Source organism: Lolium rigidum, chromosome 1, assembly GCF_022539505.1.
Source record: "Lolium rigidum isolate FL_2022 chromosome 1, APGP_CSIRO_Lrig_0.1, whole genome shotgun sequence".
Taxonomy (NCBI): domain Eukaryota; kingdom Viridiplantae; phylum Streptophyta; class Magnoliopsida; order Poales; family Poaceae; genus Lolium; species Lolium rigidum.
This window is the reverse complement of record NC_061508.1, coordinates 85,001,208-85,012,472: the sequence shown is the minus strand read 5'-3', so window position 1 is coordinate 85,012,472 and position 11,265 is coordinate 85,001,208. Positions and strand designations below refer to the sequence as shown.

Below are 11,265 nucleotides of genomic sequence, written 5' to 3'. Positions count from 1 at the left end.
TACTTTGCACTCATTAATGAAGAAATACATAGAGCTTGCTAAAATTTGGTTTGCATAATTGGTCTCTCTAAGGTCTAGATAATTTCTAGTATTGAGTTTTGAACAACAAGGAAGGCGGTGTAGAGTCTTATAGTGTTTACAATATGTCTTTTATGTGAGTTTTGCTGCACCGGTTCATCCTTGTGTTTGTTTCAAACAACCTTGCTAGCCTAAGCCTTGTATCGAGAGGGAATACTTCTCATGCATCCAAATCCTTGAGCCAACCACTATGCCATTTGTGTCCACCATACCTACCTACTACATGGTATTTCTCCGCCATTCCAAAGTAAATTGCTTGAGTGCTACCTTTAAACAATTCAAAAGTTATTACCTCTTATTTGTGTCAATGTTTTATAGCTCATGAGGAAGTATGTGGTGTTTATCTTTCAATCTTGTTGGGCAACTTTCACCAATGGACTAGTGGCTTCATCCGCTTGTCCAATAATTTTGCAAAAAGAGCTGGCAATGGGATTCCCAGTCCCAAATTAATTAACCAAAATAGACACTCCTCCATGGAATGTGATTGTTGGACGGCACCCGAAGGATTCGGTTAGCCATGGCTTGAGAAAGCAAAGGTGGGGAGGAGTGTCATCATAATAAAACTAAAATAAAAAGGCACTCCTTCATGGTATGAGATTGTTGGCAGTGCACCCGAGGATTCGGTTAGCCATGGTTTGTGAAAGAAAGGTTGGAAGGAGTGCCACCCAAAAATAAAATAAAATGGGAGCCGCTCTTTGAAGGTTTGTCTGGCAAGGGGGTTAGAGTACCCGCTACCATTCATTGACAACAACAAACACCTCTCAAAACTTTATTTTTATGCTCTCTTTATGTTTTCAAAATAAAAGCTCTAGCACAAATATAGCAATCAATGCTTCCCTCTGCGAAGGGGCCATTCTTTTACTTTTATTTTTGAGTCAGTTCACCTATTTCTCTCCATCTCAAGAAGCAAACACTTGTGTGAACTGTGCATTGATTCCTACATACTTGCATATTGCACTTGTTATATTACTTTACATTGACAATATCCATGAGATATACATGTTACAAGTTGAAAGCAACCGCTGAAACATAATCTTCCTTTGTGTTGCGTCAATACCTCTACTTTGAATTATTGGAGCTAACTCTTATGCAAGACTTATTGATGCTTGTATTGAAAGTACTATTCATGAAAAGTCTTTGCTTTATGATTCATTTGTTTACTCATGTCATTACCATTGTTTTTGATCGCTGCATTCATTACATATGCTTACAATAGTATGATCAAGGTTATGATGGCATGTCACTTAAGAAATTATCATTATTATCGTTTACCTACTCGAGGACGAGTAGGAACTAAGCTTGGGGATGCTGATACGTCTCCAACGTATCTATAATTTCTTATGTTCCATGCTACTTTATTGATGATATCTACGTGTTTTATGCATACTTTATGTCATATTTATGCGTTTTCCGGAACTAACCTATTGACGAGATGCCGAAGTGCCGCTTCGTTTTTCGCTGTTTTGGTTTCAGAAATCCTAGTAAGGAAATATTCTCGGAATCGGACGAAATCAACGCCCAGTATCTTATATTTACACGAAACTTCCAGAACACCCGAGAGGAGCCAGAGGAGGGCCACAGGGCCCCCACACACCATGGCGGCGCGGCCAGAGGGGGGGGGCGCCGGGCTAGTGTGTGGGCCCCCCGTAACCCTTCCGACTCCGCCTCTTCGCCTATAAAGTCTCCCTGACCTAAAACCCCGATACGAATAAACCACGGTACGCGAAACCTTCCAGAGCCGCCGCCATCGCGAAGCCAAGATCTGGGGGACAGGAGTCTCTGTTCCGGCACGCCGCCGGGACGGGGAAGTGCCCCCGGAAGGCTTCTCCATCGACACCACCGCCATCTTCATCACCGCTGCTCGTCTCCCATGAGGAGGGAGTAGTTCTCCATCGAGGCTCGGGGCTGTACCGGTAGCTATGTGGTTCATCTCTCTCCTATGTACTTCAATACAATAATCTCATGAGCTGCCTTACATGATTGAGATTCATATGATGATGCTTGTAATCTAGATGTCATTATGCTAGTCAAGTGGGTTTTACTTATGTGATCTCCGGAGACTCCTTGTCCCACGTGTGTAAAGGTGACGAGTGTGTGCACCGTGTGGGTCTCTTAGGCTATATTTCACGTAATACTTATTCACCGTTATGAATGGCATAGTGAAGTGCTTATTTATATCCCTTTATGATTGCAATGTGTTTTGTATCACTATTTATCTATGTGCTACTCATGTGATGTTATTAAAGTAGTCTATTCCTCCCGCATGATGTAATGGTGACAAGTGTGTGCATTGTGTAGTTCTTGTCGTAGATTATGATCATAATCTCTTGTAGGTTATGGAGTTGATTATCGCTATGATAGTATTGATGTGATCTATGCCTCCTTCATAGTGTGATGGTGACGAGTGTGCATGCTATGTTAGTACTTGGTCTATTTTGCAAAGATCTATTATACTCTAAGGTTACTTAAACATGAATATCGAATGTTGTGGAGCTTGTTAACTCCGGCATTGAGGGTTCGTGTAATCCTACACAATTAGTGTTGTTCATCATCCAACAAGAATATATGTAGCACAAGGAAATAGAACTTATTTATTATGTGATCAATGTTGAGAGTGTCCACTAGTGAAAGTATGATCCCTAGGCCTTGCTTCCACCACAAAGAATTGCCTCTCACGCCAGCAAGCTATTTTCTGGCGCCGCTTATTTACTGTTCTGTTGCATGTTTACTTGCTGCCATATTTTATTCAGATTGCTATTACCGCTCATATTCATCCATACTACATGTATTTCACTATCTCTTCGCCGAACTAGTGCACCTATACATCTGACAAGTGTATTAGGTGTGTTGGGGACACAAGAGACTTCTTATATCGTGATTGCAGGGTTGCTTGAGAGGGATATCTTTGACCTCTTCCTCCCTGAGTTCGATAAACCTTGAGTGATCCACTTAAGGGAAAACTCGCTGCTGTTCTACAAACCTCTGCTCTTGGAGGCCCAACCCTGTCTACAGGAAAAGAAGCGTGAGTAGACATCAGCCGCGAGCTCGTCCTCCACCTCTATCAGACATGGCGTCGACTCTTGAGATGGTGGTGGCTAGGGTTGGGGAGAGAGGCGCTAGGGCTTCTGTGTAAGGAACGATGAGAGAGCGACCCTTTTTATAGGCCGAAGGGAGGCGGGGGAGCGGTGGCGCTCATTAACGGCGGCACGCAGAGCTAGGCGCGATGAGACTCTTTGCTGCGTCTCTACGAGAACTGCACCGTTGCTACGCGCCAATAACTTCCGGCGCGAGGTAGGCGACGGTTAGGTTAAACTTCAATGTGCCGCTGACGCGTCGGTCCCGCCACTCCTCGCCTCGCTTTTCGTTGTGTCCGGCATGTCCGGAGCGTCCCTTGTGGGGCGGGGACGGGCTCGAAACGTTGGACACCGTATCAGATCGCGCCCGGATAAAAAGAGGCTTTGAAGCACGCGACTGGAGATGCTCTTAAGTCTCGGACCCCACCATGGCCCTCCGGCCATAGGCGGATGCAGCGGGTGGGCCGGAAGGCGTGGCCCACCCAGAATTCCTGAAATTTTTTTGTACCCCTAATCTAAAGTTCAGAAAAAGAAAAAAAAAGCTCCCATCTCTCGTTCCGGCTTTCAGCGTCAGGGAGAAGTGCCCCATCTCTCTCGTCGGGCTCGACTGCTGGTCGCTGGAGCATCCTCCCCCAGTCCCCTCGACCCCCGCCGCCGCCGCATCCGCGACTCCTCCCTCCCTCCCCCGCCGGCCGTCAGCCACCTCGCCTTCCCCTCCCCGACTCCGTCATTCCGGCCGCCGCCTGCCCATCTGCTCCTGCTCGGCCGCTCAAGACCTAACCGGCTCCTCCCGCCGTTGTCCTCCCAGTTTCCTCCCGGGAGGTTCCGGCTCCGGCTTCTACGGTCGCCACTCTCAGACTGCGTCCCCGGCGGCGCCTCGCCCGCACGCGCTTCGTGTACCTCAGAGATGGCGGATGAATCATTTTTCGACAGGATGGTTTCCCAGCTTCGGTCGAAATCCAAGTAAGAAAATAAACCCCACAACCCTCGAGCCCACGTTCTGGTTTTATTCTCTTGTCTGTCTTATAGTATATACAATTGTCAGCATGCTTGAGGTGATTTATCCATTTTCTTGATAAACTGAGTATAGCGAAAGTAGCATCATTTATCTCGTTAATCCCATTTTGGTACTCATCTATAGTTTGTCTCTTTATCCTTTTGCTAACATGCCAATTATTCATGTACAAATGGTGATAAGTGCGGTGTAGAAGTGTGCTTAAATCGTAGTGCTCATGTGTTTACATGTATTGATGTTCTTAAAGAAAAATAATTGAACATGCCGTCTTAATGTTAGATGGTGTTTTTTTTACTTCTTCAGTTAGGCAAGATGGATTCTACAGTCATTTATAGGCTTTCTCTTGGTGTATAGTGATTACTTATCGATAATCTTGTTACCTATATATAGATATGATAGGACACTGTACTCATCACGCTATCCATACATGTAATTCGGTTTTTGTCTGCGCTACGAACGAAATTTATCAAACATTCTCATCACACTTTATTCGCTAGGACGAGCAAGCGATTTCTATTTATGAATATTGTTGCGCTAAAAAGGTTTGGAAACCTGTAAGGTGCTTCTTGCACTCACTCAGGAAGTCATTGTTCACATCACTATGGAAGTAGTTGTTCACACTCACTCAGCTGCAGGAACTAGTTTGTATACATATTCCTTCTTAGAATTAAACTCATTTGTACGTTATCATATTTCATTATGTTTTCATCATCTTTATGATATTGAAGGTACTACACTGGATATCCCAAGGATCTAGGGCCGTCAAGGATTATACCATTCACCTCTGAGCGCCAGTTTGTGCAGCTATTACATGAAGGACGGCCTGTGGTTGTGGCCTTCACTATTAAGTATGCTATGCTCCTGTTTTTTGTTCAGAAACACACAAAAGAATAGTTAAAGCGTTCTATGTCAAAAGCTTTGCACATAGTCACAGCAGTAACGAGATTTCTTTTGTAGATGCACTTATACACAACATCTGGACAAAGTACTGGAGGAAGCTGCTGCTACATTTTATCCTCATGTAAAGTTTGTTCGGGTAAGCAGGCTTATTATGTGTGCAAAAAAAAAATGCAGTGGAAGTATTTTCAAGTCACTTATAAAATCATGAGTTAATTTGAAAATGTTAATGCACTATGCTTTTCTATCTTTTCAAATAAATATGGCTTCTTGGGTAATAAATATGTTCAAAATTTGTTTATTCTTGTTTCTCATCTGTACAAATTGTGACTTGCTGCCATCGGTTTTGCCTTTAGTGTCAAACAAATAAGAATTTGATTATTTTGCTGTGTGTTGCCACTTCTGGCATCTTTTTTTTTCTTTAGTCTCAAACAAATAGGAATTGACTATCTTTTTTTGTGCTGGCAGGTGGAATGTCCAAAGTATCCTAGTTTTTGCCTTACGAGGCAGAAGACTGAGTATCCATTTCTTGAAGTATTTTACAACCCAGAACAGGTTATAATTGTTTGCTTAATGTTTTATTGGTTCACACTTGTTGCCATTTTCTGGCAATTACTCCGTACTTCGTAATATGTTGCCATTAACATTTTTGTCAACAATCTCAATTCTTGATATTATATTGTTTGCTAATGTTTGTGGATGGAAAACGTATGTCAGTATGTGTGTTCATGACTTGAAAATTGTTAAAAGAACCAAACTTCTTTCTGCACGTTACTTTTAGCAATTTGGAATTCATATGCCCTAGCTTGAGAGTAATTCCGAGAAAAGTTTCTCTATATGTGCTTTCGCCTTTCGCAATCCTCCGAATAGGGGAAAGCGCAAATTGCATTGACGGGCTGATTTGCAACCACCATTACAATACAAGACTGCCCCAATATTTGTGCAATTAGTTTTTGGGATAGCAGAAAAGCACTAGTCTAGTTTGTGGAAGAATGGTCTAAGTATTCAGGAAATATGGGTATTGTGTAGGTCAAGAGATCCATTGCTGCACCTTTTGACAGATCAGGATTCTTGTTTTCATTGGCATGCCATTTTGGCATGCCCTTTATGGTCAGTTCGTTAATCTTAAATGGCGGTACCTATTCTAGTTATTATTTGCGTAGCTGTGTTTAATGTGTTTCTGTTGTTTCTTGTCTAATAGGCATCACATATTATTTGGTAACGTGCCACCGCATTGTTTCCAGAATAATTAATTTTGTTTTCTTTCTTTCATCTTTACTTATCGTGCTAGTTGCATTTACACATAAATGTGATTTATCATTGTTTTGTCCCTGTAACAACATGCTCTTTATTTTCTCAGGCTGCTAACCCAGGAAAGATTGCGGATCAGAACATCACAAAGTATTCCGCGAAAGTTCTACCTGTAAGCAATGTCCTGAAAATTACTTCAAAATATTCGTGCATGAGCCATTTGTGTTGCCGTTTCCACAAAGAATACATCACTCATTTACTTGTCAGTCTAATGCCTTTATAGACTCGGTTCCAGGTTGAGCTGATGTGATACTATTTCCTTATGTGCAGTTCAACTATGACCAGAGCGTATATGGATTTCGAGAATATTTCAAGAAGTACGGATTCAAGTACTCTGAAACAAACTAGGTCTATCATGGAGAAGCCCTGCAGAGCTAACCGGACCAACTTGCATGAGTCTGGCTTTTTGAACGTACCATCAGCGTTATGGTTCTGCTGTGTTCAAGCATATCCATGAACAAATATGAAATGCTCTGTTATTATATATTAGCCTCCCCTGGCATATGGTTGAAAACATGGCCAAACTGTTAGCTAGGTTCCACTATGGTCAAGAGTGAGTAGAAGAATTTTTGGATGTTGCATGTTGTGTTATGTGGAATGTCTGAACTGCGATTTTAAATTCACTATTATTAAGTTTGGTGACTCACATTACAGAACCTTTTGGATTTGAATTCAAAATGGCCTGGATCGGACTGTTATTTAATTTTGTGGTACTGTGTTGGCTGGGTGTGTCCAAGTAGGCTGGCAGTTTGCCTATGTGTTCTTTGGGGGTGACCTTATTGGCTGGTTAAACCTAGTTGGAGGCAGTGTGACCAATTCAATAGCTTACTACTGTAATGTAAATCTATAAAATTCCATTCCACTCCTTTCCATAGGAAGTTGTGGAATGGAATCGGTTTTGCCTATCCCTGTCTGCAACAGCCTCAGACTGTTCGTAATGCAGTCAATCCAGCGCTTGCATCCTACATTATGATGATCCGTCCAGGTACAATACTATAGTAGTACCATAGATGTTTATATGTTTACCTATAAGATTTGTCAAATTTGCAACATATTGGCTTTTGACTGAAAATGTATCACTTGTTTCATGGAATAGAGGTAGTAGGACACTGCCAAAAAGTAGGCACATACCAACACGGCTTCAGTCGTGCATGTGCGGTTTGCACAACGTAGCTACTCAGCTGAAAATGTCAAAAAAAATAGAGGTAGTAGGACACTATGCCTGTAATGTCATGGTGGCCGGTGCATGGTGCCCAAATTGTTCAAGAGGGTGGACGGCGTTGTTGGCAGCGGTATATCTTTCTACCTACTTTAGCTTATGTTGTTTTTGTTGCATATTTTGTATCTTGTGTTTATTGTTAAAAGAAATCAAGCATATGTACCTCATTCTTGTTTCTTCAGGCAATGTGCTGAGCACAAAAAGAAACATTGGTTGATAAAGTTGGAAGTATAATATATGCAGACCAATATATCAAGGAGGTGCATGGGAAAATAGATAAAACATAGTAATACTTACTCCCTCCGTCTAAAAATATGTCACACTTTTGTCTAGATAAAAATTATCTAGATGTGTATCTAGATAAAGTTGAAACACCTATTTTTAGACGGAGGAGTGCATCAAATTATTGGTGTTGGTGAATTTTTTTAAATACACTGCTAATACACCAATTCTGGGTGAAAGATCCATGTTCGCCGCCCGAAAGACGTACACAAGTGCGATGAGCTACGAGTACCAGTCTTGAGGTTGAAGGCCTCACCGGTACCCATGAAATAAATGAGATCCTCCTCCACCTCTCCACATGGCGCAGCTACGGACTTGGAGAACTGCATGCTGATAAAGAGTGCCCCGCCGCCTCCTAGCCCACCGGTCACCGGCTTCCAAGCGCCAGCGTTGGGGTCCGCTTCGAAAACTTCCACCCCACGGGTAACGTATGGAGCACCTATATGGTTACCCATCTCTTGACGTGTTTGATGATGATGCCTCACCATGAGTAGCTTCCCGCGTGATTCAACCAGATGGCGGCTAGTGATGTGGAGATCATCAGGAGATCCAGCGCGTGGCGTCCAGGCTAGTGATGCTGAGCAATTGTGGAAAGAGAAGTCATCTGGTGCGGCTGCTACCAGGTGCGCCGCCTCATGGTGGTGAGCATTGTAATAATCTGGCGATTTTTTGATGAGGTAGGTTCCCATGGTGACCATGGGTCTTCCATCGCCATCCAAGGCGAGGTCAAAGGGGATGAGGTCCTCTGCCTCGGTGATGGCGTAGAGCTTCCCTTGGAGGAAAGCGAAGTCGATGATGTCGACGTAGGGGCGCGTCCGTGGCGGCGGCAGCCACACGCCCTTCCCCGGGCGGACCACCATGAAGGCATACCTCCTGTTGTTGGCGATGACGGCGATGAGGTCATCGGCGCCGGAGCGCATGAGGAACTTGTAGATGACAGGTTCGTCGTGGCCGATGACGGCCTCGAGCTCGGGCAGCGGCACCTTGTTGTCGACGAGGAGGAAGGGATTGTGCAAGAGAAACTTGCCGCACTCCTCCTTGTCTTTGCCTAGTCGAACGGCGAGCCAGTCATTGGTGGAGCCGAAGACGCGGGCGCCGCGGGGAAAGGAACAGAGGCGGTCCATGACGCGCATCGTGCTAGGCAGCCGCCATGGCTGGGTGCCGCGGCGGCGCACGGCGGAGTGCCACGAGCGGCAGACGGCGCGGGCGCGGGCCCGGTCGGCGGGGTCGGGGACCCCGGCTATGACGAGGTCCAGGAGCTCCGGCGGAAGTGGAAGGTCGTCGGACCGTCGTGTTGTCAACCCCAGAGAGGCAGAGCTGCATAGTGCTCCCATGGTCGACCTGTTTGTCCCGACGACGAACGTAGACAAGCTAGCTAGTCAACCGACCAGAACTTTTTGTTGCACGAGAATCGATCTGCCTGATTTGAGGGGGGTTACAACTTACACGCGTATATTTATAGCAAGATAATTAAGCTAGCTGAGTACAGGACGGAATAATTCTAACACGAGAGACCTATCGTGCCAAAGCGAGTTTCCGTTTTGGGAGTGGATTGGAGTATTATCGACCTCTTTCTTACCTAACATTACCTCTGTACTCTGGAGTTGCCTTGTCGAGGTGAAAACGCCCGCTGCATGCCTCATCTGCAGCCACGAGCTTGGTCTTCGTCGCTAGCAAATAGCCAGAAATCGGCGGCTGGAGGCGATTGTACGGACGGCGGTGCTGGAGAAGTCCGTTTAATTTTGGACAACCTTTGGTCTGTATTAAAAGGGATCGAGTCTAAAAATTTTCAGGCCCCTGAAAAAGTTTTTCGGGCCGAACGGCGAGTTCAGTCTCTGTTCTGCGCCACTTTCGACTTGAACCAGTAAATCGGCTGGAATACGGTTCCGGCGTGGTTTACGGCTCTGCTAGAGATGCTCTAATGCCTTTATAGACTCGGTTCCAGGTTGAGCTGATTTGATACTATTTCCTTATGTGCAGTTCAACTATGACCAGAGCGTATATGGATTTCGAGAATATTTCAAGAAGTACGGATTCAAGTACTCTGAAACAAACTATCATGGAGAAGCCCTGCAGAGCTAACCGGACCAACTTGCATGAGTCCGTCTTTTTGAACATACCTTCAGCGTTATGGTTCCACCGTGTTCAAGCATATCCATGAACAAATATGAAATGCTCTATTATTATATATTAGTCTTCCCTGGCAAATGGTTGAAAACATGGCCAAGCTGTTAGCTAGGTTTCCACTATGCTCAAGAGTGAGTAGAAGAATTTCTGGATGTTGCATGTTGTGTTTCGTGGAATGTCTGAACTGCGATTTTAAATTCACTACTATTAAGTTCGGTGGCTCACATTACAGAACCTTTTGGATTTGGATTCAAAATGGCCTGCATCTGTACTGTGATTTAATTCTGTGGTACTGTGTTGGCTGGCAATGTTTCCAAGTAGGCAGGCAGTTTGCCTATGTGTTTTTCGGCTGGTCAAACCAAGTTGGAGGCAGTGCACACATTCACTTCCGCTCTAAACCTTTTCATGGGAAGTTGTGGAATGGAATCGGTTTTGCCTGTCTCTGTCTGCAACAGCATCCAGACTGGCCAAAATGCAGTCAGCCGGCGGTTGCATCCTTGTGAGCAGAACGATCATCCGTCATGTACACTAGTTAGGACACTCGGCGGATCCAGGATTTTACGTTAGGGTGGGGCAACTAATTTTTTTTCCAATGTAACAGATATAATGAAACAATGAACACATATTAAATTTGCTATAGAATGAAGAAAATGAATTTATAATGAAACAATGAACACATATTAAATTTGCTATAGAATGAAGAAAATGAATTTATAATGAAACAATGAACACATATTACTTAAAATTAAAGAACAATTAGATCTAGTGAAGAATTAGAGAAACGTACAACCTGTAGCTAAGCTACGCACCTTACCTGAATTTGTTGGCAGATCAGAAACTACATAAGTTGCTACGCTCGTAGCTGAACTCTCCAACGAGCAGAATCTACAAGCGTACAAATCCCTATCGGCCGATGGCCGTTCCCTTCGTCTAATCGTCTCTTTTCCTCGCGCGATGAGCCCAATCAGCAGTTAGTCGACGTGCCGCCGTTCGTCTAGCAGCGATGAATTTTTATATCAGGAACAAGCAAATCGAGATCGATTGGGACTGATAATTGACTCCGTAGTCGGCTCGAGATCGAGAAGCTTGGCAGATAGAAGTCGAACCTAGAACGGAGCACGCCTGGGCTTGGAATATAGCGTTTTTTTTTCAGTCGTACAATACGTATTGGGCTAGCGGGCTGAATCTTAGGGTGGGGCGTGCCCCACCCTTCCACCCTACTAGCTCCGGCCCTTACGTTTGTGCCTGTAATGTCATGGTGG

At 44.4% G+C, this 11,265-nt stretch overlaps 1 protein-coding gene across 1 annotated transcript; it reads left to right on the top strand.

The window, feature by feature from the left end:
- Nucleotides 1-3,834: 3,834 nt before the first annotated feature.
- Nucleotides 3,835-6,914, top strand: LOC124676879. The gene is made up of 6 exons (XM_047212900.1): nucleotides 3,835-4,115; nucleotides 4,896-5,015; nucleotides 5,125-5,203; nucleotides 5,533-5,619; nucleotides 6,425-6,487; nucleotides 6,646-6,914. The coding sequence occupies exons 1-6, from the start codon at nucleotides 4,060-4,062 to the stop codon at nucleotides 6,721-6,723; spliced, it is 483 nt and encodes a 160-aa protein (XP_047068856.1). The 5' UTR covers nucleotides 3,835-4,059; the 3' UTR covers nucleotides 6,724-6,914.
- The last annotated feature ends 4,351 nt before the right edge of the window (nucleotides 6,915-11,265 follow it).